The following is a 25,348-nucleotide window of genomic DNA, read 5'->3' as shown; positions in this document are numbered from 1 at the left end:
ATCGACTCGTTAGCGGGCTGAGAGACATTTCCCTACAAAAGCGGCTGTTAGCAAAAACCAATTTAAGCCTACAGATTGTACTCGAGGAGGCAAGAGCTTCAGAAGCAGCAGACAGATCAGCGGAAACAATTCAACGCGGTTTCAACACTGGCCAGCCAGCGCCAAGACACACCAAAGTTCATTACGAGGACACAAGCCCCGCCTACGAGGATCCCGAGTTCGAGGACAGTCACCTGATGCGGAGCAGTCACATGAGGCCTGGGGGGAGACCCGGATCCCGCTTGCCGCCCTGCGCAAGTTGCGGAGGGAATCACCCCAGGTCTACTTGTAGGTTCAGGAACGTTGTTTGTTCGCACTGCAACAAACTTGGGCACATCGCACGAGTGTGCCGGAGCGGAGTCCCTGCCTCATGGCAGCCACCCATGTACCGCCAACAGAAGCCCAACCCAGGGGCTTGGCGGAATCAGAAAGGGCGCCCAGAGAGAAATCCACAAGTGTATACCCAGAGAGAAAATTCCCAAAGAGCTGAGCGAGCGTATCCCCAGAGAGATTACTCACAAGGAGCTGAGCGAGCGTATCCCCAGAGAGAATACACACAAAGAGCTGAAAGAGCGTTCTATCAAGACGCTCAACGAGAGTATTTTCAGGATGTAGACGATGAGATAGAGTTGACCCAGAGAGAGGAGTTGCGAACGTATCTCACCACAATACATCAGGTCCGCCCTAAGCGGCCAAAAAGGCTGAGAGTCACAGTCCTCTTGGAGGGCTCACCCTGCGAGCTAGAAGTTGACACAGGATCGACCCTGACGATTATTTCATGGGCATCCATGAAACAGGCTATCCCTAGCCTCAGAAAGAGCCAACTACGCGCTCCAGACGTCCTGCTACGAGACTATCAGGGGAACCAAGTCCCCATCGTGGGCCAAGGCACATTCCACATCCGTTTCAAGGACATCGAAGCCCAGCTGCCCGTGACCATCGCCAGCGCACCATTACAGAACCTTCTGGGGCTTGATTGGTTTGAAGCCCTGGGGTTAGAAGTCACCGGAATCAACGCCGTGAGAAACAGCAGCGCTGAACAGATTTTTAAGGAGTTCGAGGATGTGTTCAGCCCCGGTCTTGGTAAGTATGTGGGTAAACCAATATCATTCAATTTAGACCCCAAAGTGGCGCCAATCCGACTTAAACCGAGACGAGTGCCTTTTGCACTCCGCCCAAAAATAGATAAGGAAATAGATAAGTTAGTGGAGCAAGGAATCCTTGAGCCGGTAGATCACGCGCGCTGGGAAACACCCATCGTGACCCCAGTCAAACCAGACGGATCAGTCCGCATCTGCGCGGACTATAAATGCACGATTAATGTCGCGCTACAACAGAGCGCATATCCTGTGCCTGTAGTACAGCACTTATTGCACTCGTTGGGGCCAGGAAAGGTATTTGCTAAGTTAGACATGGCACAAGCTTACCAGCAACTGCCAGTTGATAGCGCCACAGCGGAGGCCCAAACTATAGTGACGCATAGAGGAGCATTCAAATGCAACCGGCTACAATTCGGTGTGAGCATTGCCCCAGGATTGTTTCAGAGCATCATGGAACGACTTTTGCAAGGGATACCGGGAGTCGTCCCCTATTTTGACGACATCTTGGTGTCCGCTGCAAACGAGGAGCAATTAAATAAAAGAGTCAGAACTGTTTTGGCCAGAATCAGAGAAAAGGGTCTCCGCCTTAAAAAGGAAAAATGCCAAATTAACGTGCCTAGCGTAGAATTCCTGGGTTATAGAATCGATGGTCAGGGAATACACCCCACTTCAAAGAAAATTAAGGCGATCCAGGACGCCCCCACACCACGAAATCAGACCGAGTTGCAGGCCTTCCTCGGATTACTTAACTTCTACAGCGTTTTTCTGAGGCAGAAGGCGACCGTTGCTGAGCCACTACACCGTCTACTCCAGAGGAACGCACCATGGAAATGGGGACGATCCGAAGCTGCAGCTTTCGCCGGGGTAAAGCGCCTGCTCACCACTGACTCACTGCTTGTCCAATACAGCCAGACCCTACCGCTGGTATTGACCTGCGACGCATCACCCTTCGGAGTTGGAGCAGTCCTTAGCCACAGGATGCCCGACGGAAAAGAAGCACCCATCGCTTTCTACTCCAGAACTCTTTCATCGGCCGAAAGGAATTACAGCCAAATGGACAGGGAAGCGCTGGCTGCTGTAGCTGGAGTAAAGCGTTTCCACGAATACCTCTATGGCCGCGATTTTGAACTAATTACAGATCACAAACCGTTGTTGGGACTTTTGGCGGGAAACCGCCCCACCCCGGTCTCCCTTTCTCCACGCATGACCAGGTGGACTGTTTTCCTGGCTGCGTATTCATACAAATTGATTCATCGACCGGGCTCCACCCTCGGACACGCAGACGCACTCAGCCGTTGCCCATTACCTGACATTCTGCCAGACCCCACTCCAGAAGTACCGGTATTGCTCATTGACTGTTTGGACTCTGGACCGGTTTCTTCATACGACGTTGCAAGGTTCTCCTCTAAAGACAATGTAATAAAGCAAGTTCAAACTTGGGTTTGGAGGGGGTGGCCGAAGGGAAACGTGGGCCCGGAATTCAAAATGTTTTGGTCAAAACGGGACGAACTCTCAGTGTTACAAGGTGTTTATTGTGGGGGGATCGAGTTGTTATTCCGTATGTTTTACGTAGGAATGTATTAGATGCTTTACATGTGGGTCATCCGGGGATTGTTAGAATGAAGGCGTTAGCAAGAAGTTACGTTTGGTGGCCAAACATGGACAAAGAAATAGAGGAGTGGGTGGCCACTTGCGACCCATGCCAGGAATCGAGACCAGCACCCCCGGAAGCGCCCGCCACAGAATGGGAGAAACCTAAAGCACCCTGGTCGCGAATACACATCGACTTCGCAGGGCCATTCCAAGGTCAGACTTTCTTTATAGTTGTGGATGCATACTCAAAATGGCTAGATGTAGTCCTAATGACTTCAACCACGGCAGAGGCAGTCATTAAGGTTCTACGGCGACTTTTCGCCACTCATGGCCTGCCCGACCTCCTAGTCTCCGATAACGGGCCCCAATTCACGGCCATGCATTTCGAAACGTTTTTAGCAGGTCAGGGAATTCGGCATGCCCTCGTCGCGCCATTCCATCCGGCATCAAACGGACAGGCGGAGAGAATGGTGCGATTCGCAAAAGAGGATGGGTCCAGGTGATTGGCAAACACGCATTGACCATTACCTCCTAATTCAGCATATTACCCCAAGCGCAACGACGGGTAGGAGTCCCGCTGAACTACTCATGGGCCGCCGTCTACGGTCTCACCTGGACCGTCTTCACCCAAATTACTCTGCCACAGCTCCCCCAGACTCCACAAGCAAAATTCGGTCTTTCAGCATAGGGGATTCAGTATACGCCCACAACTATGCAGGGGGAACATTGTGGATGCCGGCAAAGGTCATTGGCATCACGGGTCCACGATCGTATCTGCTGGAATTAGAAGATGGGCGGAACTGGAAAAGGCACATCGATCAACTTCGGGGTCGCCTAGCACACTCAGACCTTCGAAACGAAGACGAGACTTTCCTACCTACAGAAAGTCAGCCACGCGAGAGCCCCATCATAGAAAACTACGACACCTGCGAACCAAGCGGGGAACAAGAAAACACGCACGAAGCAGAGCAAACCCCAGACAACGCAACCGAGCAGACTCCAGAACGCCCTAGCAACGAAGGCACAAAACCTCCCGAACGTGAAACAGAAAAAGCACCCGATCCTGCAACCACTTCTAACCAACCCGAACTACGACGCTCCTCCCGAGCAAGACAAACACCCACCTACCTAAAAGACTATGTTACCTACCGCAACGTTCCATCTAGGAGGGGAGGGGTGTTAGATATTAGCATATATCGTAGTAAGTCTCCCCTCTGGTCCGCTGCTACAGCGGGAAACAGGTATCGTTCTGATTGGTCGAGGGGCGTACTCGATCCCTATAAATGGGGGACCCTCCGACCACAGAGCAAGCTGGATCACTACTACTATTAATAAAGAGCTGTTAAGTCACTTCGTGTCCGCAGTCTGTCTCTCGTTGCCCAGATCTAACAAAAGAATATTGTGTACTTAGTGTTCAGACTTAATGGGTGACAAAGCACATTCTCGTCTTTGTGTATCCTCTCAAGCATGCTTCCCAACTCCATCTCAACCGAGGAAGCTAGGAAGATCACTAGGTGCTCCAGCTGTGCTCCAGCTGTGCATCCCAAAATAATAAATGCTGCCTTTTTGACAAGCCCTGCACTGAGCAAGATTGCTGATTATAAAACATGTGTTCAAAGAAAGGCAAGGGAGCTGAAGAGAGGAGAAAGGATGATGCTTATCTGGAATACTCATCTATTATTCATTTTATTTAGCAGCAACTGTGGCTATGGGTTAAGCATTTTTCTTCTTCTGGGTTCCTGTATGTTTTCTTTTTTTACAGAAAGACAGGAGAGAATCCATCCATTTGAAATTTACTAGACCTCTTTTCTATTTGGTTTAATGAACAGGTCCTCAGTTTGTTTTTGCAAATGTTTGCTGGAGATTACAGGTAGATGCATAACTATGTATCTTCACCAGTAGAGGGCAACAGCTGTTTAACCTTGACCCCCTTCTGGAATTAGAATAGAGCTGGAAGGGACCTTGGAGGTCTTCTAGTCCAGCCCCCTGCTCAAGCAGGAGAACCTATACTACTTCAGATAAGTGATGTCTAGTCTCTTCTTAAAAACCTCCAGTGATGGAGGGCCCATGATTTCTGAAGGAAAAGCTGTTCCACTGGTTATTTGTCCTCACTGTTAGGAAGTTTCTCCTTAAAAGAAAGCAGGTTGTTATTTGGACGAGAGACCAAGAGGAAATCACAGGCAGATAAGATACATATGGAAATTTAAAAAAAAGTCCCAAAGCGAATGGCAAACCATCACCATACTATCCCAAAGGTGCTTTTTTTCAAGAGGCAACTGGACTTTCTGGTTTTTCTTTGAAGATGTTTCACTTCTCATCCAAGAAGCTTCTTCAGCTCTTCTTCAGATGACTGAGAATCTCCGTTGACATCACCATAGCTTGAGGACCCCTGATTTAGTGCAAAATACAAAAAATGCAAATAAATTTTCTGCGGCCACCAAAATTTTCTCCTGGACCACCAGTAGTCCCCGGAGCACCAGTTGTGACCTCTGCAATAGATGGTACATGTAGTCCTCGACTTACAACAGCTCATTTATTATGCATTCAACATTTTCCCACACTTACTACCGAGGCAGCATTCCCATGGCCAGGTGATCAAAATTCAGACGCTTTTGCAAATGGTTCCTAGTTATGACGGTTGGAGTGTCCTGGGGGTAGGTGGGTGTCACTTGATCCGTTTTTGCCACCTTCCGACAAGTCAAATTAACGGGGAATCCGGCTTCCCTTAAACCACCATGCGACTCACATAACGGCAGTGATTCCCTTAACGACGGTGGCAAGAAAAGTTGCACAATGGGGCACACTGACTCAACCAATGTTTTCCCTTCAGCAACATCAATTTTGGGCTGGATGGTGGTCGTAACTCGAGGACTACCTAACGTGTTTCGCACCGCTGGAAAACCTGTAAATTGGAAAACGCTTATCTACAGATCCTCCCCACACTCACCCACCGATAGACCCCAGCAGGCTGAGAAGAGTCCGAGGGACCAACGCCCATTCGATCCTTTCTGGCTGCAGAAGCCCCGAGCGCCGGAAAAAAAAAACCCCTCCCTTGTGCCTCCATCGGCAAACGGGGTTTTCCTTCCCCCGTCTCCTCACGACCTGCTCTTCCCCCCCACCCCATACACCCCCCGTTTTCTCCGCCTGCCTGGTGCTTCCCTCCGCCGGCCGGCCGAACCTCTATCTCCCCCCCCCCCCCCCACACGCCAGCCTTTCCCCGCAAGCAGCTGGTCGGCAGAATACGCTGGCCAGGAATCCCCTGGGCCGCCCTCACCGCCAAAGCGCCTGGGGTGTGTATGTGTGGGGAAGGGTGGGCTTCCCCGGTCAGCCTTAGCCCCGAGGGAGACGACGCTCCCTTGGAACAAGAAGGGGACGGGGGTGGCCGTGCGCCCGCCCGCCGTGTGTGTGTGTGTGTGTGTGTGTGTGTGTGTGTGTGTGTGTTGGGGAAACCCCTCGCGTCCCCTCAGCGCTCTCGCGCCCCCCTCCCCACCCTGAGGGAAGCCCAGGCAAGCGGCGAAGGAGGGAAAAGGATGGATGGATGGATGTGGGGGGGGGGGCTGCTGCGCGCAAAAAGACCCCCCGCGCGGTTCAGAGCGGCCACGCCCGGCGGTGAGGCGGAGCTGAGGGGGACGTCGCCGTCGTCGGTGAGGGTGGGGTGGGGGCCGGCTGGCGAGGCAGAAGAGCGGCCGCTTTGGGGGAGGGGGGGGGAGACGCCGGCTGGTCCAGAAGCCCGCGATGCCCCCGCCTTCCTCGTCTCCTTCCTCCTCCCTCAGGGCCAGGCCGCTCGTCCAGGTGTGGCCGCTGCTGATGGTGAGGCCTCCGCCGCCGCCCTCCTCCTCCCGCCGGAACTGATGCTCCCCTCAGGCGGGGCGGGAGCCCTGAGGCAGGGGGAGCGCGGCTTCCCTCTCCCCCCGGGCCCCGCCCTGCCGCCGGGGACCCCCCGCCGCCCCGGCGGAGGTGGGAGGAGGAAGGCTCGGACCATGGCCTGGGGCTCCCCCCCGCGGCCGCTCCTCCTCCTCCTCCTCCTCCTCCTCCTCCTCTCCTTCCCGCTCTCGCTCACCCCGAAGGAGCCGGGCAGAAGCGGGCCGAGCCAGCGAGGGGCAAGATGGGCGTGAAGTCCCGCAAGGCAACTACTCCGGCCACGGAAATCCCGGCGGTTCCCGGCGGCGGGTTGGAGAGCAAAGCGGCCGGAGGGGAGCTGGCTTCGGCCGGCGACTTGGAGCAAGGCACGTTGGCCCTGGGCGCCTCCGCGGCGGACCGGGACGGGGCCCTGCTGCTGGAAGGGACGGGCAGGGAAGGCGGCGGCGGGAGGCGCTCGGCGCCCGCCATCGGCTTGCTGGCCAAGACTCCACTGAGCCGGCCGGTCAAGAGGAACAACGTCAAGTACCGGCGGATCCAGACCTTGATCTACGACGCGCTGGAGCGGCCGCGGGGCTGGGCGCTGCTCTACCACGCCTTCGTGTGAGTGTGCCGGGGCGAGGACCTGGACCTGAACCCGGGAAGTGGGGACGGAGTGCGGCGTGGGCAGCAGCCTTGGCTCGGGTGCAGGGGGCTGTTCGCACGTTCACGGGGAGTGGGGAGGAAAGAAACCCGAGTTAGCCGCCGACGTCCGGTGGGAAGATGAGAGCTGTAATCCTGGGTCTTTTTAGATTATAATCTGCCTTTAGGAGAAGCAGCCCCATCGCAAACGCTGATGCACATCTGCATTCAAACATGCTTCTGATTGACAAGTGCATTTTCTCTCTTCCTCTTCTTTCTCCTTCTCTCCCTCTCTCCCTTTCCTGTCTCCCCTGAGTAAGACACCCCTCTAGATTAAAACGTGGTAGCTATGAACTCCCATTTTTCTTTTGGAGACTGTAATCATCCTTCAAGAAAAGCCCCATCACATCGGCATTCAGACATGCATCTGATTGACAGGTGCTTCCCCCCCTTCTCTCTTTTCTTTCTCTCTCTCTCTCTTCTTTTTTTCTTTCTCTCTCTTCTTTCTCTCTTCTCTCTCTCTTTCTGTCTGCCTTTCCCTCTTTCGGAGATTACACCACTCTAGGTTAAAGCGTGGTCACTATGGACTCCCAGTTGTCTTCTGAAGACTCTAATCATCCTTCAAGAATAGCCCCATCACATCTGCTTCTGATTGACAAGCGCCCCCTCTCTCTTTTTCTCTTTCTCCCCCCCACCTGTCTCCTCTGAGTAAAGCTGTCTTTACATCCCTGTAGGTTAAAACATGGTAGCTAGGGAGCCCACTTGTCTTTTGGAGACTGCAGTCATCCTTCAAGAAAAGCCCCATCACATCTACATGTAGCCATGCTTCTGATAGACAAGTTTCCCTCCCTCCCTCCCTCCTTTCTCTTTCTATCTCTCCTCTGAGTAAGGCTTTACCACCCTTCTAGATTAAAATGTGGTTGACCACGCTGTGGACTCTGTATGTCTTGTGAAAGCTACTAGTTTTCTTAATTTATGGTTTGGTATTTAGGCATTGGCTTAGTTCAGGAAACCATGATGTCCATTTCGAGCGTTTTAGGGTGTTTTCAGAACAGGATCTGGGTAGGGTGAAGATCGCATGCTCTCAAATGCATATGGCAGAACGACACGGATCTCTGGTTTTGGCAAAGATTCCTGGAATCTAAACTTGGAATAAGCAATGAACACATTTGGAAACCCCCCACCCCCAAAAACCCCTACCCTTGTTAGAAAGTGTACTGCATACAGATTGCAAATCATTACACTGTATCCCAATGGATGAAATGCTAGTTCAAGATGTCCAAGAAATGGCTTTTTTCCCCCTCCCCTTCCCGAATAATAGATTGCTTCCTTTGGCCACAGGAGCACATGGTTTTTATTTGCTTCTCAAAGGCGGAATGCTTGAGAAATGTGCAGGTACAAGATGCAAAGGTTAAGACAATGCCCTGTTATTGTGATCGCATGGCAATGAGCATGTTTTCATGGAAGTCTGAAGCACATAAGGTGATGGGAGGGATTTGCCATAGAAACCGTGGTGTTCAATACATGAGCCAGTGTTGCTTTATCACTCTGGTTGAGCCCCTGGGCAACTTGTCAACAACAACGACAAAAGAAATACACTGGGAATTTCCTAAGGAGCCAACCCATACTGCTATGCATGAATAATAATAATAATAATTATAATGGCTTTCCATCATTTCAATCCAAAACAGTCTGGTTTTGTTTTTTTTTTTGCCTTAGTACCTAACTGTGAAGGTACAAATTGGTGCGAATGTTATTTTGCAGGTTCCAGAGACAAATTGTATCTTGCTCCAGATTCAAAAGATAATTGAAGAAGGTACCTATTATGTTTATATGAAAGGAATTGCCGTGCAGCGTCATCTACATAATCTACATATACATTTACAGGCAAAACATGAAATTTTACTTGTGGTCTGAAGTCTGCAAACAGCTCAGGGAAGCTCTTCTCTTTGCAATTTTATTTTGTCTAGGTGTCTTGCTATTGTAAATGGAGGCTGTAATATCATGGCTAATTAAAAATTATTTATTTAAGATGGGGTCCAGTTCGGAGAACTCCATATTAAAGATTTTGCATCTTGTATGCTTTAGAACCAGGCACAGTGCAGGATGTGGGAGAAAGGAAGACTAAAATGTGAAGTATTAATACCACTTTATAATGCCACACTGGGAATATTGGTAAGGCCACACTGGGAATACTGCATCCAGTTTTGATCACCATGATGTAAAAAAGATATTGAGACTCTAGAAAGAGTGCAGAGAAGAGCAACAAAGATGATTAGGGGACTGGATGCTAAAACATATGAAGAACGGTTGCTGGAATTGGGAATGTCTAGTTTAATGAAAAGAAGGACTAGGGGAGACATGATAGCAGTGTTCCAATATCTCAGGGGCTGCCACAAAGAAGAGTGAGCCAAGCTATTCTCCAAAGCACCTGAGGGCAGGACAAAAAGGGCAGGGTGGAAAGTAATTATGGAGAGAAGCAATTTAGAACTAAGGAGAAATTTCCTGACAGTTAAAACAATTAACCAGTGGAACAACTTGCCTCCAGAAGTTGTGAATGCTCCAACACTTGAAGTTTTTAAGAAAATGTTGGAGAACCATTTGTCTGAAGTGGTGTAGGATTTCCTGCCTAAGCAGGGGGTTAGACTAGAAGAACTCCAAGGCCCCTTCCAACTATTCTATTCTATTCTAAAACTAAGTGTGCCCGCCAATACAGTGTTTCTCAACCTTGACAAGAGAGATTCTTTAGTGCTATAACTTTCTTCATCTCCATAATATATACAAACATGAAAACAGTTTTGATTCAGCAGTGTCTGAAAATCCATGTCTTCAATTGTGTTTGGTTGTTCCGGATTATTATTATTTTTTGAGCGTGACGACAAAGTGATGTTTCACCTCGGCAAGATATAAGATTAGCAGATTAGAATTTGTTTTTGTGGAGCAATTTATCCCAGCCTGGAATCCATGATTATGCGGGTTGCAGTTTTTGTAAAATTGTAGTTCTAACATTACTAGAGCGCTTTTGGAGATTGGTTGGGTTCAGGTAAAGCAAGTCTTGTTTTAATTGAGAAGCGTGCCACTGAGTAACTCTGGATCTGTAAAACAGATAGTCAAGAGAAGCAAAAAGACCAAGATGACTATTGGTTATCTCAAGTTTTTTTTAAAAAATAGTAAAAGAAGTATAGCTCTTCTGTTTTTGTCCTATTGAAAAGAATGATTGTTTGATCATGACTATAAATAGTCATGATTTATTATTTTTAAATGACATGTTGTTGTTAGTTGCAAAGTTGTGTCCGACCCAGCATGACCCCTGGACAATGTTCCTCCAGCGTTCCTCTACCATCCTCTGGAGTCCATTTAAGCTCACACCTACTGTTTCAATGACTCCATCCAGCCACCTCATTCTCTGTCCTCCCCTTCTTCTTTTGCCCTCTATTGTTCCCAGCATGAGGCTCTTCTCCAGTGAGTTTTTCCTTCTCATTAGATGGCCACATTATTTGAGTTTCCACTTCAGGATCTGGCCTTCTAAAGAGAAGTCAGGGTTGATCTCTACGACTGACTGGTTGGATAGTCTTGCAGTCCAAAGGACTCGCAGGAATCTTCTCCAGCACCATAGTTCAAAGGCCTCCATTCTTTGGCGGCTCAGCCTTTCTTATGGTCCAACGTTCACATTACAATGGGAAAAACTATAGCCTTGACTATATGCACTTTTGTTGGCAGAGTGATATCTCTGCTTTTTAGTAGAGAAATTTCCTGACAGTTAGAACAATTAATCAGTGGAACAGCTTGCCTCCAGAAGTTGTGAATGCCCCAACACTGGAAGTCTTTAAGAAGATGTTGGATAGCTATTTGTCTGAAACGGTATAGGGTTTCCTGCCTAGGCAGGGGGTTGGACTAGAAGACCTCCAAGGTCCCTTCCAACTCTACTATTGTATTATTGTATAGTATGCTGTCTAGATTTGCCATAGATTTGCCTTAAATGACATACTTGAAACAAATTGTAGCAAGTTACGTGTGATCCTTTATAGATCCAGTTCAACTCAATGCTGCAGACATCCTGAAAGAGTACAGGTAGTCCTTGGCGTACGACCACAATTGAGCCCCAAATTTTGCTTTTTAAGTGATAAATTTGTTAAGTGAGTTTGGCTTCATTTAATGACTTTCCTTGCCACATTTATTTAGTGAATCACTGAAGTTATTAAATTAGTAACATGGTTGTTAATTGAATCTGGCTTCGCCATTGACTTTACTTGTCAGAAGGTTGCAAAAGGGGATCACAAGACCCCAGGACATTGCAACCGTCATAAATAGGAGCATCTGAATTTTGATCACATGATCATGGGGATGCTGCAATGGTCATAAAAGTGATAAATGGTCATAAGTTACTTTTTTCAGTGACGTTGTAACTTTGAATGTTCCCTTAAAAAAACTGTAGTAAATTGAGGACTGCCTATATTATTTGGAAGTTGTTGGACTGCAAGTCCCAGAATTCAAATGCTCATGCCCCGGAATGGCTAGGAATTCTGGGAGTTGCAGTCTCAATAATTCTGTATTTTATTTGTTAGATTTATATTTCTCCAAGAGCCCCAAGGTAGTTGTCATACCAAGGATTCATATACAGCATCCCTTTTTCTCACTCTTCCCCAGAATCATCTTAAGGGATAAATCAGGCTGAGAATGTTGGCTTGGCTCAAATTCAGTCTGAGTTCCAGAGCAGAAGTTGGAATTGAACCTGAGTTTTTCTAGTTCTAGACCATGGGTCAGCAATCTGCGTCTCTGGAGCCGCATGTGGCTCTTTCATCCCTCTACTGCGGCTCCCTGTTGCTCAAAATATGTGTCACATCCGCCAATGTATGACACCCACAGGCATGCAATTTATTGAGCTTTTTGACACCCAGTAGGTCCTCCATGTATAAATCCAAGAAAAGAAAAGTTTCAGAAGAAAACAGAACCTTTAATTCAAATACATATGCTAGTTTGTGAGCGCTCAGGAAATAGGCATGGGAATGGTTTTGTGGTTCCCGGTGTTTTCTTTTGTGTGGGAAATGGATCCAAATGGCTCTTTGAGTGTTTAAGGTTGCCAACCACTGTTCTAGACCAACACCATACCTACTATACCACACTTTGCTTTCATTTGTAGGATGCCAATTGAAGAAAAATGAACTACTGTATCCTAGACCAGGAACAGAAAGTCAATGTATTATTAATGGGAAGATTGTAATATCTAACATTGTTTTCTCACATAGTTTGAATACGTGAAACTCAGTTTAATAGGTCATTAACCTAAGCTTCTATTGTTACTTGAGCTGCATTGGGCTTCAGCGCCAGTTCTCTATTCTGCAGTGATTACTTGCAAAAGAGATAATGGTCCTGGTAGGACATAGGAGGTGTTCCTTTGGAGAGCTTCAGGTGAAGCCGTTCAGAGCCCCCCTGGTACACAATGGCTAAGAAAATTGGTTATATCCATCCAGTAAATGTACGAATGCTACTTCCTGACGTGAACTTATCATTAAAGCATCCATATCAGAAATATTGCTTCATAAAATTTCCAAAAGCTCAGTAATACGTAAAGTGGATCAATGAATAGGTAGTCCAGAAGACAAATCCTCCTTGGTCTTCTTTGTTAAGCCTTCTCTGACCTCTTGTTCCCTCACTGCCCTTAGTATGGTTGTGTTGGCTTAGAATCCTAGCTTGTATAATGCATATAGAGGGCACCAAGTAAGGACAAGTGATGATAAGATATTGGGACAGGAGTTGACAACCTTAAACGCTCAAAGAGCCATTTGGACCCATTTCCCACAGAAAAGAAAACACAAAATTTTTCCCGTGCCTGACTATTTCCTGAGTGGCCACAGAACTAGCATATGTAGTTGAATTAAACATTCTGTTTTCTTCTGAAACTTTTCTTTTCTTGGATTTATCCATGGTTGGCCTACTGGGGGTTGAAAAGCTCAATAAATCACATGCCGGCAGGTATCACACATTGGCAGTTGTGACACATATTTTGACCAAAAGGGAGCTGCAGCTGAGGGATGAAAGACCCATATGCGGCTCCAGAGCTGTGGGTTTCTCACCCAGGTATTGGGATGTTGCTGGTAATTATGATAGCAGATGGACCTTCTCTGGACCAGGAACTAAGCAGGATCAAGCCGGGTTTGTATTTGGGTGAGTGATCTACAAAATATTAGCCGGGTGGTGGGCTAAGGTGGAACTTGAAATAATTTCCTGGAAGATCGCTTCCATGTTTTATGCCAAGGATACTATACGGATGTGTCCACGAAGCCACCAGAGGTCTACCTCAACTTGGAGAAGACTTTGCCCTTTATGACAGTGAATCATATTCAAGCAACGATGCTCACAGACAAGGCAAGACTATATTTTTTTTTCCACTTTCCTTTACACAGCTTTATTCACACTAGCAATTTAAGTGAGAAGACATCTTTGCAAGAAGGTTTGCATTTGTAATAAGAAGCTAAAGGTAACTAAAGGTTGAGCTGCAAAGTGAACTTAATTGTGAAACAGTCTTAATGGGTTGTTTTGGAAATCTTTGTTTTATGATTGAGCTTTTAACCAGAGAATTAGCATCTTTATGGGAGAGAAATCTATGCTCTTCCATTTTTTTAAACTACCTGCTGATTAGCAGCACTCTTGCTATGAAAGTAATTAAGTTTGTTAAATAAACGATTATGTAATTGTATAAATATGTACTCAAAAATAGGGTAAGTCTGCTTAGTTCCTCCTTCCCCATATGCTACAGTTTCAATATATGTCTCTGTCATATCCAAAGGAGGGTGGAAGATCATTAAAGAGAGGATCCAGTCTAGAATTAAGGAGAAATTTCCAGACAGAACAATTAATCAGTGGAACAGCTTGCCACTACAAGCTGTGGGTGCTTAATCACTGGAGGTTTTAAAGAAGAGATCGGACAATCATTTGTCCAGAATAGAACAGGGTCTCCTGCTTGAGGAAGGAGTTGGACTAGAAGACCTCCAAGGCCCCTTCCAACTCTGTTATTCTCAACGAGACATAAATGGCATGTGGGAGTGACCTTGAGGGATGAAAGGAAGATATGATGACTAGGGAACAATCAGATAAAAGGAGGAGGAGCCACAAATGCTTAATGGGCAAAGAAAGAAACTGCCCTTATTCACCCTGAGATATTTGTAGTCTCAGACTTGCCGGATTCTTTAAATATAGTCTGGCAATAAAGTAGAATTAATTCATTTCGTTGTGCTCCCTGTCTGGTTTACTTGGGAGGGTGCACATCTTATCACCAAACTCAAGGAAATCCCAAAGTTGAGGATCTGGATCAAACAAAATTGGGAATGTGGGGGTTTGCTCAGCCATATAAATCACCCAAAGACCTGTTTTAAGTCAAAATTTGATATTTTTTAAATTATACCCAAATTTTAGAAACTATATTGCAGTTGTGCCCATCAAGACATTTAGATTCCCTGAAAACAAACAAACAACACAAAATAACACTACAGATAGTCTTTGACTTACGGCCACAATGGAAACCCAAACAGTTGTTGCTAAGTAAAGCATTTGTTAAGTGAATTTTGCTCCAGTTTACAACCTTTCCTGTCACGGTTGTTAAGTGAATCACTGCAGTTGTTAAATTGGTAACACGGTTGTTAAGTGGATCTAGCTTCCCCATTGACTTTGCTTGCCAGAAGGTTGCAAAAGGGGATGTTGTGGCCCACCAGCGGCCAGCAAAAGCTGGCAGCAGATTCGGACAGTGAGGAGGTTGGGGTGGAACATGGGCCAGTCCTGGAGTCTGGGGAAGGCTCTGATGAGGACTCTGTGTCGGAGGCAGTGAGGGGGCCAGAGCCATATGCCAGTTATCAGCTGCCTTTGGAGTCAGACATCAGACATCAGTGATGAACAGCTGGAGCCTGTTCCCAGTGTGTGCATGCGCAGAGTTGCCAGACGAAGGGAACAGCTAAGGAACAGGGGTCAACTTGGGAGTAAGGCCACAGGTGGACAATGAATGAATGGTCCCTCCCAGAGGAAATAAAAGAGGAGCGAAAGGGGAGTGGAGTTTGCAGAAGACCATTAGTTCACTTAATTGGTTTGTGACTCTCTGAGGCTCCTTGCCAAGTTTTGCAGATATCGGCCTGTCAGCTCTCGAAGCCAGATAAGGTCTGTGACTGTAAATCCTCCCTTGAAAGACTTTGCTGGATGTGAATGAGAGGAATTCATAGTAAATTAATAAAAGGGTTTTTTGTTGAGACCAGGAGTTTGCTTCATGCTCTTGGGAAGCCTAGGTCAGAACAGGGGATCGCATGACACCCAGACACTGCAACCGTGAGAAATAAGAATCAGTTGCCAAGCCTCTGAATTTCGATCATGTGACCATGAAGATACCGTAACGGGTAGAAAGTGTGCAAAATGGGAATAAGTCGCTTTCTTCAACACTGTCGTCATTAAATGAACTGTTGTAAGTGGAGGACTACCTGTATCGCATCACTACTGCTGTGTTAAAAATTGGAATTTCTACTGTCGGATTCCAAAAATTCCCAAATGAAACAAAAATCCCATTCCTTTGTTTTCCCCGGAACAGACCGCTGATTTATTAACATTAAATTTCCTGCTTCCCCTAGTACCTTATCTTATATCTTTTTTTGCCTCTTCCACCTAAAACAAAACAAATTAGTGTTCTTCCTCTGCATGATTTATTTGTATCAACATGTTCTCACTGGCAGTGTAACGTCTTGTTCTCTTGTTTCCTGCAATCCCCAGTACTACAATGTCATTAGAGAAAAAAAGTCTTATGTGTTGAAGGTGCTACCTTGGGGATTAAAGTCTACAGATCACAGCTAGAGTTGAAGAGATCCTATTCTTGGTGTATAATCATCGTAAAGCAGGATGAGGTCATGTGTGTTTTGCAACCCAAGGAGAATCCTCCAGACAACAGCTACCAATTACATCACACGTAGGAGAGGAACATCAGACATCCCTGTTTATTTATTTATAGAATAGAATAGAATTCTTTAATGGCCAAGTGTGATTGGACACACAAGGAATGGTACACATGCTCTCAGTGTACATAAGGAGAATAAGAATACATTTGTCAAGAATAAAAGATACAACACTTAGTAAGGTTAGTAATAAGCTATCAAATCATACTAGGAAACAAATTAAAACAATATAAATTGAAAGATACAAGCAACATGGTTATAGTCATAAGTGGGGAGATATAGATACTAGGAAGGAAGAGAAGAAGAATAGTAATACATTCTTGGTAAATTACTGACAGTGTTGTGGGAATTAGTTGTTTAGCAGAGTGATGGCGAACAGGAAAAAACTGTTCTCGTGTCTAGTTGTCTTGGTGTGCAGTGCCGTATTGAGTCGTTTTGAGGGTAGGAGTTGAAACAATTTGTGTCTAGGATGTGAGGGGTCTGTAGATATTTTCACAGCCCTCTTTTTGACTCATGCAGTATACAGGTCCTCAATGGAAGGCAGGTTGGTAGCCATTTTTTTTCCTACAGTTCTAATTTTCTGTTGAGGTCTGTGTTTGTCTTGTTTGGTTGCAGAGCCAAACCAGACAGTTATGGAGGTGCAGATGACAGACTCAATAATTATTTTTTATTGGTGTCAGAAGCATCACAATTAAAATACAGGAGGACATAACATTTAAAAGATACAATACAAGATTTAAAGAGGTACAAATCAAACAGATCTTGCCCAGAAACTAGCAACGTTAATTGCATTCTGTCCTGCTGTCATGAGATCTTCAAGCACTCACTGATTGGGACACAAATGCCAGGCATACCTAGGTGGTGTTGTCTGCATGTCACCACTGTTGCAAAGAGCAGGAGCAACCAGATGGCCCCATTGGTTCAGGGTCTTTGGCTCTTGTACCCATGTACAGTCTATTCCTGTGATGGCGAACCTATGACATGCGTGCCATAGGTGGCACGCAGAGCCCTCTCTGCGGGCACGCGAGACGTCACCCCAGCTCAGCTCCACCATGCATGCGGGCACGTCTCCCGCTGGCCAGCTGATTTTCACATGTGGGAGATGCGTGTGCATGCGTGTATGGGTGGGGTCCCAGGAGGCTACAGGGAGGTCTACTAGGCTCAAAACAGGGATGTGGGGGTGTTGCGTGCGCATGCACAGAGGGGCGTGGCCTGTGGGGCTGGTGATGCCCCACACGCATTGCATTATGGGTGCTGGTGTGCATGATGACATAAAGGTTAGCCATCACTGGTCTATTCGATAGTGTAGAGTTGTGGTGGTGCAGCCTAATTCTGCCAACTGCCAGCAGTTCAGTTCTCACCGGTTAAAGGTTGACTCAGCCTTCCATCCTTGGGAGGTCGGTAAAATGAGGACCCAGATTGTTGGGGGCAATAGGCTCATATTATAAACCCGCTCAGAGAGCGTTTATAAAAGCCCCATGAGGTCCAAGTGCTGTTGCTATAAGTGGGTCGGTGTAAATTGCTTTAGAGAAAGCTGTCAATTACTGTGAAGCAGTGTATAAGTCTAAGTGCTATTGCTATTGTTATCACTATTCAATAATTTCCATACTTCCCAGCAGTGGTGGGATCCTCCCAGTTTAACAACTGGTTTGGTGAGTGCCCGATTTGCGCACACGGACAGTTTGAAGAAATCTTCACTTCTGGGTATTTGCAGAGGAGGAACCCAACTGCTGTGTGAATCAGCTGAGATGATAAAGGTAGGAAAATAGCGTGGGTGGGTGGGTGAACTGGTTCGCTCCCAGCTGATCATCAGAGCGGTTCGCCTGAACTGGTCCGAATTGGTGGACTCCCACCCCTGCTTCCCAGCTATCATCAGACCCCTGTGCCAGCTTCTCCATTGATTCCATCCAGTGTTGGCTCTTCGTAGCTTTCCATCGGTCCACTCTGCTTTCAAATTCTTCAAAGTCTCCCATTGATCTAAGGAAGCTTTTCCTGGATTTTTATCTCTGATGTGCTGGTTGCAGACATCTAAGTTATTCTGGACCATAACATTTCACCTGGAAGTAGAAGGAGCTGGTCCCACCACCCCCTCACCCCTCTTCTGAGCTACAACACGCTCTATTTTCCTTTATCCAATATATCCAGGTAGTTATACGTTTCAAGATCTCACCTTTGCTCAGAGGATACATACAGTATATGTACCTCATTTTTCAGGAGTTAGTAAGTTCAAGGTTGCCCAAGGCTGTTCTCCAGGACAGAGTCCACTGCTTGTACTTCTTCCTTTCGAGGTTTATTTGCATAGTTTCATCATTAGTTGGGCATAATTGACCTGTGCAATTCATTGAATGTGAGATGATAATCCTAACTCAGATGACATAAAGAGGGTTGGGTGAATTTATGGAGAAGAGCTCCCTCAAGGATATTTTGAATAGTCATCCTGCTTTCACAAAGACCTAGCAACCTTTCTTGCCTCTCACGGTCACAGTTGTCTGAATCCGCATCTTCCCTGTGAGAAGAGATGTTCATTCATTCCCATATTCCCTCAATCACTCACCTTTTAAATCAGGGGTCCCCAACCTCCAGGCCACAGCCCACTACCGGTCCCTAGCTTGTTAGAAACCAGGCCGCGGGAGAAATGGGCAAGTGTGCATGTGTGTGAAGCTCCACTCTACATGAGCAGAGGACACTTGCACTTGTGCATGTAGCACAACCGCTCTTTGCTCAAGCCCCCCTCCGCTCTTGCGAGTGGAGCTTTGCATGCAAGCTCAAGTGCCTAAAACTCGTGCGAGTGGAGCTTCTCACGCGAGTGCAAGCACCTCCGCTTGTGCACAAAACTCCATTTGTGAGTGGAGGGTGCATGCACACACAGCTCAGACAAATGGAGCTGTCTGTTTATCTCTGTCTCTCTCACACACACACCCTGTGCCGGCCATGCCACCGAGCTGGAAAAATTAGGGACCGCTGTTTAGATGGAGAAAAAGTTTTGGTCTGTTTTGGTCGCTGGTCTAAGACCGTAATAATAAATTGTTGTTGTTATTTCCAGAATTGGAAACCGAGGTTGGGAAGAGTGGAGAATCATTCCGTCTCCCCTACAGCCTCAGGGTTGAACTGATTGATATTCCAACGCTTCTTAGAGGAAAAATCGAGATATAGCTGAAACAGGAAAAAACATTCCTGTAAAATGACTCCGAAAGGATAGGTTTAAAAATGTTCAGGTGGAAATAGTGCATAAGATTCATTTTTTAAAATTTTGTCTTTAGGTGTTTAATAGTTTATCTTTAATAAGGTGACCAACCGTCCTCCTTTAGGGAGGACAGTCCTTCTTTTGTAAGTTCTGTCCTCCCTCGAAAAGTGTCCTCCTACATGTCCTCCTTTTCGATATTTGAAGGCTAATCTGTTGCGCGTTATGTGACGTATTTTATTAAACAGTTTTTAATGGTGTTTCTTTTACTTCATCGCAAGTATATTGAACAGATATTGAATCTTGTGTTGAATTTTTATCTAAAGAAATGTTAGACATTAAAATAGACAACAATTGTCTCTGAAGAAATTAGAAGACTGAATGTATATTTAAATTCTGAAAAATTAATACAATGGGAAAATCAACATGTTGAAATTGATAAAAGATGGGTGGATATTGTCAGCCATTTCAAAAATGAACATATTCCATATGAACATTTATTTATACTTGTTCAATTTACGTTGTGCTGCCCTGAAACTAATGCAGCAGTTGAAAGTTTTTTTTTCAATTGCCAATGATTTTTCGACAAGTGAGAAATCGAGATTGAATGTTGATACTCTAGCTGCAGCACTTGCCGTAAAATTCAATATGAAGGATATTTCTTGTTCAGATATTTCCAATATATTAGAAGATGATACATTGACAAAAAATATTAATTCAATGGAAAAGTACTCATTTAAATAATAATTAAGAGGCATGTAAGCATAATCACAATATAAAATGTTGCAAATGTTTTTATTATGCATATATCATATTTTAGTGTATTATTGTTGCAATGAATAAAATATTTCTTTTATTTACGATATATTTTTTCCAATTTATTTGTCCTCCTTTTCATTGTAAAAAAGTTGGTCACCTTATCTTTTATATATGCAGTCTCTCTGTGCAAGCTCAGAATTGTGTTTGATGCCGCTGAGAATCTTTTTATAGCAGAGGTCCTTCTAAATTAAGCGCAGACTAGCATCAATTTTTGTTCATCCTGAGCCTTATATTTTCCTTTTATATCTTCTTTGGGAGACCCTTTTAAAGTTCTGTGACATGGAGAACTATAGATTTTCCTGTACACCGCTTGGAGAGTCCAAGCAATGGGTTAATTCAGTCTGCTTGCCCTTAGGACTGAGGAACTATTTTTCCTTAAGCCACACCTCCTCCTGGTGTGCTCAATCCCCCAGAATTCTTCCTCAGTCAGCCCGTTTGGACGTATTTAGTTAGAGCTCTGAGCTAAATTGATCCTTTTTTTGGCTTGGACTCTCAAATTACGTTTAAAGTTTTTCTCTACTATTCCTCCAACATCGTGAGACGTTTCTCTCTTAAATTCTGCGACTTTCTTCAGTACAATCTGCACTTGAAGGCCAGGAGGTAAGCTGGAAGGTGGTGGGGGGTGCCCCTCAGCCGATCCTCTTGGGACGGCTTCGGAGGCCTGCCGCTTGTCGTTTAAAACGGCGCGGCTGCAGCGGCGAGGTTCCTAACTCCCCAGGCCCCTCGTTTGTTATTTTCGTCGAAGTTTTTTCGCTCCCCGGCCTGCTAGAGGACCTCTGCCGCAGGGAGGAGTGGGCGATCGTCGCCATTGCGAGGCGCGTTCGCCCCTCGCTCTCCCTTAGCCCCACGCTGTTGCGGCGGCCATTTTTAGGCGCGAAAATAGCGCGCCCAGCCATGGCCGCCATTTTGCATCAGCCTCGTTGTTCAGGAGGCCGCTGGAGGTGGCAGGGCCTAGCAAGGGTTTCTCGGGCTAGGATCGCCACCTTCGCCTTTTGTCTATTTTTGCGAGCGGCGCTGGTTCCTGTGCCATTCCAACGGTCATCATACCGGCTCAGGGAGGAGGCCTTAAGTAAGCGCAGGCCTAAAGAATTTTTCTATAGTCATTCTCCTCCCTGCTTCTCCTGCGGAGCCTTGCACCCCGGTGCAGGCCCCAATCCTACCCCTGGGCCTCCGACTGGTGTGAAACATGGGATGATTTTATAGTATTGATTCGATTAATTGTATATATGGCAATTTTAACGATCATTTCGTTTTGTTTCCCATTACAGCACCCAGTCTATATCTATCCTTCTGCCTTATCATAGCCTTGCTCCATCTTGTGTGGTCATTGACTATGGACCTGCCCAGTCCTCCCGATTCCCAAGACGCTAGGCCGAGCCTCTCGCAGGCCCCTAGCAAGGGTTCCTCCTCTTCGGGGAGTGGGGGTGCGGGCAAGAGTGGTGGGGGTAGCTCTGGGAAACAGCGTTCCAGAACCCCTTCGGTAGCTGAGGCCAAGGATGCTGAAAGGCGCCAGCGGGCCCTTGACAAGCAATTCGAGAAGGCCAGACGCCAGGCAGACAGGGTGCAGTCCCTTTCAGGAGCCCCTCCCTCCCGGGAAGATCTCCAGTCGGTCCTCGCCGAGGAGGTGGAATCCCAGGACCTATCCCCTAATAGGTCATTTGCAGAGCCGGCTTCCCCGGTCCCTTCCTGGGCCTGTGAACAGGTTCCTCCCCCTGGGGATGCTAGCATAGACGATATGCAGGGTGAGGCTTCACCCCCCCTAGTAGAGGGCTTGGATCCCGATTCTGACTCTGAGGAGTTATCGCCCCGCATGCAGGAGCTAATGGCCCGTGCCATTGCCAAGGGCATCACGGAGGCCATGAAATTTAAAAGTCCTACCGCAGCGGCCCCTAGGGGTCCCAAACCCGATCAGGCAGCTCCGCCCCCAAGCAAGCGTGCTCGCCATCCTTCCCTGGAATCCTCGGTGGTCAGCGAGGCCTCTGCCATTGAGGACCCTGACCCGGAGGTGCTAGGCCTCTCGGACGACGAGGACCTTCCCCCCGAAGCGCCCGCCTTTGCGGGTCTCTTCAAGCCCAGCCTTTTTTAAATCGGTCCTTCACAAGGTCAAGGCTGCCACCAGGGTGGGGATCAAGCCCAAGCCGACCGCGCCGGCGGATGATGCCCCTCCGGCTAATCCCAATGCGGTCATGTTTGATGTGCCAGCGCCCCAGCAAGAGCTGGTTCCGGTCCCGGGGCTGTTCCTCGACTTAATCCAGCGCCAGTGGGCTCAGCCAGCCACGCAATCCTCTCCCAGTGGGGTAGATAGGAAGCTTTATACTATGGAGCCAGTGTTGGAGGACCTTCTGGCCCTTCCCACTGTCGACCCGCCCATCGCTGCGCTCACTTCCAACTCCTCGCTACCGGCCGACCTCCTGGAAGGCCTTAAGGCGGAGGACAAGAAGGCGGAAAAGGCGTGCCACAAGACCCATCTGGCGGCTGCCTGGGCCATCAGGGCCTCTTCTTCCGCTTCCTTTTTTAATAGGGCCTCTGTGATCTGGCTGCGCGAGCTCCTAAACAAGCTCCCGGCGGGAGACATCCGTCTCCACCAGGACGTGTCAAAAATAATCGCGGCCTCCCAGTATGCCGCTGACGCGTCCCTCAATGCCACCAAATTTGCCTCCAGGGCCCTCGGTTCTAACATAACTTCCCGTCGACTGATCTGGCTCCGACATTGGCAAGCGGACCAGAAAAACAAATGGAAACTGGCTTCCGCCCCTTTTAAGGGGTCCAAATTGTTTGGCGAGTCCCTGGATCCTCTCCTCATTGAGTCCAAGGACAAGAGGAAGATCCTACCCTCTTTAAATAAAAAGCAGGAACGTAAGGCCGCTCCCTACTCTAGGAGGCAGTCCTTTCGTGCCTCCGAGCCTTCCACCTCTGCCTCTTCCTTCTCTCCCTCTAATAGGTCCTTCGGCCAGCAGGGCGACAGGTCCCAAGACAGAGCGCCTTTTCGGGACAGAGGCAGGCAGCAGTTCGGCTTCCGCAAGTATAACCGCGGTGGGGCCTCCAACAGGCCGTTCCGTAAGTCAAAGTGACTGCCAGGGCTTGGCGCCCATCGGGGGTCGCCTCCAGCTGTTCGCCTCTCATTGGGCCCAGAACACCGAGGATGCTTGGGTTCTGCAGACAGTCAGGGAAGGCCTCTCCCTAGAATTCCTGTCCCTTCCCCCTCGGACCTTCATCCGGTGCCCTGTCCCGTCCTGCCCCCAGAAGAGGCAGCGTATGGACCAGGAAGTCCGTCATCTCCTGGACATCAGGGCCGTGGAACCAGTTCCCCAAGGCGAAGAGGGGAGGGGGTTTTACTCCATCCTCTTCCTGGTACCAAAGAACTCGGGGGGGTGGAGAGCCATCTTGGACCTCAAGAACCTCAACAGGCATATCGCCTACCGGAGGTTCAAGATGCAGTCTCTGCAGTCCATTCTGGCGGGGATTCGACAGGGAGATCTTCTCACATCTATAGATCTCAAAGAGGCATATCTCCACATCCCCATCCGTCCTCAGCACAGGAAGTTCCTGCGCTTCTTTTATGCGGGTCGCCACTTCCAGTACAAAGCTCTTCCATTCGGCCTCTCGTCCGCTCCTCGGACGTTTACCAAAGTGCTGGCGGTAGTGGCGGCTCAGCTAAGACGCAGGCCCATAAGGCTCCAGTGCTACCTGGACGACATCCTGATCCAGTCGTCGTCCAGGCAGCAGGCCCTTCGGGATCTCCAAACCACTATGAGATCCCTCAGAAACCACGGCTTCTCTCTAAATATAGAGAAGAGCCATCTCACCCCAACCAACAGACTTGTACACCTGGGGGCGGTGATAGATACCAACTTGTGCAGGGTTTTCCTTTCCCGAGACAGGTTGACCGGTCTAAGGTCCATGACCCACAAGGTGTTGAGCTTGAGGCAGGCTCCAGTGGTCCTTCTGTCGCAGCTGCTGGGAAAAATGATCTCCTGCATTTCCATCGTGCCGTGGGCCCGCCTGCATTCCAGGTCTCTCCAGTGGCTGCTGCTGCCGCACCAGAGGGCATCCAGGAGCAACTCTACCAGGCCGATTCGAGTTCCCCCGGACGTGAAGAGGTCTCTCCGCTGGTGGGTGTCTCCGGCCATCCTCAAGGGCCACCTATTCAAGGAACCCGAGAGGTTGATCATCACCACAGACGCCAGCCTCTCCGGCTGGGGAGCTCACATGGGGTCCCTGGTTGTTCAGGGCAAGTGGTCCCAAGTGGAATCCAGCTACAGCATCAACCTGCTGGAACTGAGAGCTGCTCGCCTGGCCCTGCGCCATTTCAGCCGGCCCATCCATCGCCAACATGTGCTTCTGATGACGGACAATGTGGCCACCAAGGCCCACATCAACCGCCAGGGCGGCACCAGATCCAGAGCACTGATGAGAGAGGCGGAGTCCCTGGGATGCTGGGCGGAGCGCCATCTGGAATCCCTTCGCTCCGACCATATCTCCGGAGTGGACAACACACAGGCCGACTGGCTGAGCAGGACGACCATAGATCCTGCGGAGTGGAAACTGGACCCTCGCCTGTTCCACCAGATGTCCGACAGATTCGGGACTCCGGCCGTAGACCTGTTTGCGTCAAGGGACAACAAGCAGCTCGACCGCTTCTACTCCCGGTTCTTCACCCCGGGGGCGGAGGGGACAGACGCACTGCGTTGCAAGTGGCCCCGCGAGCTACTGTATGCCTTCCCTCCCCTGCCTCTCCTTCCTCAATTCATCTCCAAAGTCATCGCAGAGGGAGCAGAGGTCCTTCTCGTGGCCCCGCATTGGCCCCGCAGGTCGTGGTTTGCCGACCTTGTCCACCTGTCGGTGTCTCCTCCGTGGCGCATTCCTCCGGACCAGATCTCCCTCAGCCAGGGGGCCGTGATTCACCCAGAGCCCCAGTGGCTCCAGTTGGCCGTCTGGCACTTGAGGGGGACCAACTGAAAGGCCAAGGCCTGTCGGAGGAGGTAGTGAACACCATTCAGGCGGCTAGACGCCCTTCAACCACTAGGATTTATGATGCGTCCTGGGCCGCCTTCGCCAAGTGGTGTGAGGAGCTGCTCATCGAGCCGACGACCGCGCCTGTTCCCAGAGTGCTTGACTTCCTTCAAGCGGGACTCAACAGGGGCCTGGCCCCGAACACCCTTCGACGCCAAGTGGCGGCTTTGTCTACTGTCTGGTCGGGCGACCACCTTTTG

At 48.4% G+C, this 25,348-nt stretch overlaps 1 protein-coding gene across 1 annotated transcript in view; it reads left to right on the top strand.

The window, feature by feature from the left end:
• The first annotated feature begins 6,493 nt into the window (after positions 1-6,493).
• KCNQ3 (potassium voltage-gated channel subfamily Q member 3) overlaps positions 6,494-25,348 on the top strand; it is a 206,388-nt gene continuing 187,533 nt past the window's right edge. Inside the window, exon 1 of the mRNA XM_081949866.1 lies at positions 6,494-7,193. Coding sequence (XP_081805992.1) covers positions 6,838-7,193 — 356 coding nt within the window. The 5' untranslated portion in view covers positions 6,494-6,837. The remainder of the gene's footprint in view (positions 7,194-25,348) is intronic.

The sequence above is a fragment of the Natrix helvetica genome (genome assembly GCF_964273705.1).
Source record: "Natrix helvetica genome assembly, chromosome: 4".
NCBI classification, from domain to species: Eukaryota; Metazoa; Chordata; class Lepidosauria; order Squamata; family Natricidae; genus Natrix; species Natrix helvetica.
The sequence above is the reverse complement of the archived record's forward strand: the minus strand, read 5'-3'. Positions and strand labels throughout refer to the sequence as shown.